Source organism: Squalius cephalus (genome assembly GCF_949319135.1).
Source record: "Squalius cephalus genome assembly, chromosome: 23".
NCBI lineage: Eukaryota > Metazoa > Chordata > Actinopteri > Cypriniformes > Leuciscidae > Squalius > Squalius cephalus.
Genome location: NC_137144.1, coordinates 15,480,127 through 15,483,823, shown reverse-complemented (window position 1 = coordinate 15,483,823; position 3,697 = coordinate 15,480,127). Strand labels below are relative to the sequence as shown.

At 38.9% G+C, this 3,697-nt stretch overlaps 1 protein-coding gene across 1 annotated transcript; it reads left to right on the top strand.

Annotated features, from left to right (window-relative positions):
• Nucleotides 1-293: 293 nt before the first annotated feature.
• On the top strand, nt 294-3,400 carry kbtbd13b (kelch repeat and BTB domain containing 13b). Its single transcript, XM_079858535.1, has one exon. The coding sequence runs from the start codon at nt 437-439 to the stop codon at nt 1,790-1,792; it is 1,356 nt and encodes a 451-aa protein (XP_079714661.1). The 5' UTR covers nt 294-436; the 3' UTR covers nt 1,793-3,400.
• The last annotated feature ends 297 nt before the right edge of the window (nt 3,401-3,697 follow it).

Here is a 3,697-nt window from a genome sequence, read left to right as displayed (position 1 = left end):
TTAATATAAAAGTCTAGCAAGTCAATTAATTGAATTGTTGGATACAATGACACTTAAAAAACAGCATGACAGCATGAACAAACAACCAATCATCACAATAAATCACATATGCAGTGTAATTCATATCATTGACCTTAAAAAGTGTTATGAGTATGTTGTTCCTCTCTCAAGTCATTGCCCATTTCTGTTTAATGTCATGTCATGAGGCACTGCTGCTATCTATAGGAAGTGCTATCTTTGTAACAAAACTAAATCCCAACACACCATGTGCCAGCTGGAGGGGGGGCAGTTTTGTTAACTGACACGCGAGGCTAAGGTAGAGTTTTGGAAGATAGAATTGCTCAAAGTGCAAGCAAAGGCTAAATGTCTTACAATTGGGTTTAAACAACAGAGTATTTGTAGCCTAATAGCACAAGACCAGTTTAGGCTGCTAGACATGGATATTGTCAAGGTAAGAGTTGGGGATTGTGTCTTTGAAACAAACAAGTCTCTACTGTTAAGAGAATGCGAATACTTCAGGGCACTTTACAGATCGGGGATGGTAGAGTGCCATCAAGAAGAGATTCACGTGAGGAATCTCAAAGCTAAAGGATTCGTAATCATGTTGGCCGTGGCCAGTGGTGATAGACCCATTCTAAATGGTGACGAGATTTTGGAAGCCATTGAATGTGCTGCTTTCTTTCAAGCTGAACCTCTTTCCAGGCATCTTCAAGATCTGCTCAACTCCGACAACTGCCTACTCATGTATCAAGCTTCGGCCACCTATGGCTTATGGGGACTCCATGAGATGTCGGCACAGTTCATCCGTAATATGTACCGTGACCTGCAAGAGAATTTGAAGAACCTTCCTCAGGAGCTGACTGAATATGTAGAGTCTCTGGTTCCTAGTGTGTTCGTGGCTGTAGGCTCACATTCAACTTGCACTGCGGATGAGCTTCCTCTTGCTGCCACAAGGACAGTATGTTACCTCAATGAGGATGATGAGGACTGGAAGGTCCTCACTGCCTTGCCCATGGAGGCCAGCACCTCTCTGGCTGGTTTAACTGTTTTGGACAACCGACTCTACATTGTTGGAGGTGTGCATGGCGTTGACAAGAGGGCCGTTGATGCTAGCTTTTGCTATGATGTTGTCACCAACACCTGGAGTTGGCTGCCAGGTCCCAGACAGCCACGGTACAACTTCACCTTAATTGGGATAGAAGGCTGCCTCTATGCCATCGGAGGAGAGTCTCAGAGAACCATCATGTCCTCCGTTGAGATATATAACATCACCACAAATGATTGGACATTCGCAGCAGCTTTACCTCGACCGGTGGCAGGTGTCGCATGCACCAAAGCCATGAGCCGAATTTTTGTATGTCTGTGGAAGCCGATGGAGACTAATGAAATCTTCGAATACATCCCAAACAAGAATGTGTGGGTTCTGGTGAGTACACTTCTGAAGCACCAGAGCTATGGACACTGCATGGTGGCCCACAGGGACAACCTCTACGTCATACGCAACGGCCCCCAAGACGACTTCCTGCGCTGTTTGATAGACTGCTACAACATCACCACAGGCCAGTGGACATCGATGCCTGGGCACTATGGCAACAGCAAAGGGTCGCTGTTTACAGCTGTAGTGAGGGGAGACTCTGTGTTCACACTGAACCGCACCATGACTCTGGAGTACACTGTTGCAGGGAACATGTGGAAACCTTGTAAAGAGATGAAGGGTTTTCCAAGGAATGGATCTGTGTGGACTTTTCTACTCAGGATTCCAAAGGAGAGGAAAGAATTGATAGTGTCTTAAATGGACTGAACCTTAGAAATTGGTAGCTAATATATATATATAGTTTTGAGCCTATTCACACCAAACATGAATTTTCAAATTCATATTTGAATTTCAAGATATAGATACAAGATTTTTAAAAACAAAACAATTTATCTCTATGGCCTTCTCAATGAGTGCAAAAAGCCACATTGCTTTGGAACAATGTTTTTTTTCAATGTTCACACAACGGAAAATGTGACAAGCGTTTGGCTTTTAGCTATAAGCTTTTGGTTTTTTTTATCCAGAAAATGCAATTGTAAATAGATTTAAATTTCAATATACTTTCCATGTTCCATTCCAGGAAAGTGTCAACTTGTCCATTACATTTAGCTGTTTTTTATGCATTGAGGCAGGTAAATTTGTACTGCCATTGAAGCAAATTAAAGTGATAGTTCGCATTTACTTACCTTCATTTACTTACCTTCATGTCAACTTGTTTGAGTTTTCTTCTTCGGCAGAACACAACATAAGGTAACTGAATAAACATCTGGTTAAATGAATATAATACAATGGCTTATGGTAAGGTTCTCTTGGAAAATCGTGACTCATGGTAAATTACTCTTGAAAATGAAGCTGCTATCCGTGTGGAAACTTCTGCTGACACTCTTGGCAGCATTGTAAAGTGTTAAAATGAGTCATAATGTACTTCCATTCTATTGATTTCACCCAACATGATATTCAGTAAATTATTTCATGTCATTTTTTACAGAAGAAAGACTTTTGAGGGTTGGGAATCGAAAATCAATTCTGAAGGTCAGGAATCGGAAACCTGTTATAAAGTAAAATTTTTGATTCCTCTAATCGATTCTTTTGTGTGCATTTGAATGTGATTTTAAACCATTCAAGCACAAGAAGACTCGCATGCTGTTTTCTGTGCTGTGCACACATCCAACGTGCATGCACAAAAAATGCATGCATGAACACTGAATTGTGTTCTTTTTCGCTTCTTCTTGCACTAGAATGGACAAATACACACAAAATATCCTCATAAACACAGTCTGAAAATGCCTGTGAGGCTCGCGCCTTCAGAAAGAAAACGCCTGTGTAACAGTGTATTGGATCAGTGCATTCAGTCTTTAAGTGACAGTAGCCTAATAAACCTACTGCCGTCTGTGTAATTATTGTTAAGCAAACAACAAAAGACAAAATTCACTACTGATCTTGACTGAATAACGTTTGTAACTATTTGTAATCTATATTTTATCTATAAAGTGCAGTGTTACTTTTCATTTGGTTTCTGTAGCTGAATAGTAGACCTACTTGAAAATCTTGAAACACTGTTTATTTCATTTGTATCTTTTTACAGTTGTGTGCAATTGCTAATGGATTTATTTGTTCTTATTTAATTAGTAAGTGTTTACTTGTCTTTAATAATGCTTGATATTTATATTAGTTAGGCTAGTTTTTGCTGTTTTTGTTAAAACCATAGGCAAAAGTTCCTCGTGTAAGTCTTCTTTAGCTTGTTGATTTTTGTTCATGGTATTCAGCTGTAACAAAATGGTTTGCAAAAAAACTGAATAAATGTGAATGATATCGATATTGAATGATATAGGAATCGATAAAATTCAAAGGATACCAAAACAACATGAGGGTAAATAAATAAGAAAATGTATATTTTTGGTGTACTATCCCTCAAAATCTTTATTGTCAGATGAGTTGTATTTAGTATTTATCATGTGAATGCATTTCACTTTCATTTAAAAGATACGAAATTTTCCGAAACAACATTCGTTCTTAAAGTGACAGCAGCATCATAAACCTGCTATCGTCTGTGTTATTAACGTTAATTAAACAACAAAAGAAATGGCAGAATTCAGAAAGGGCAGAATTCAGATGCGTGTCAGATTTATCCGACATTTTGCTTGTGTCTCTAAACTACTCAAG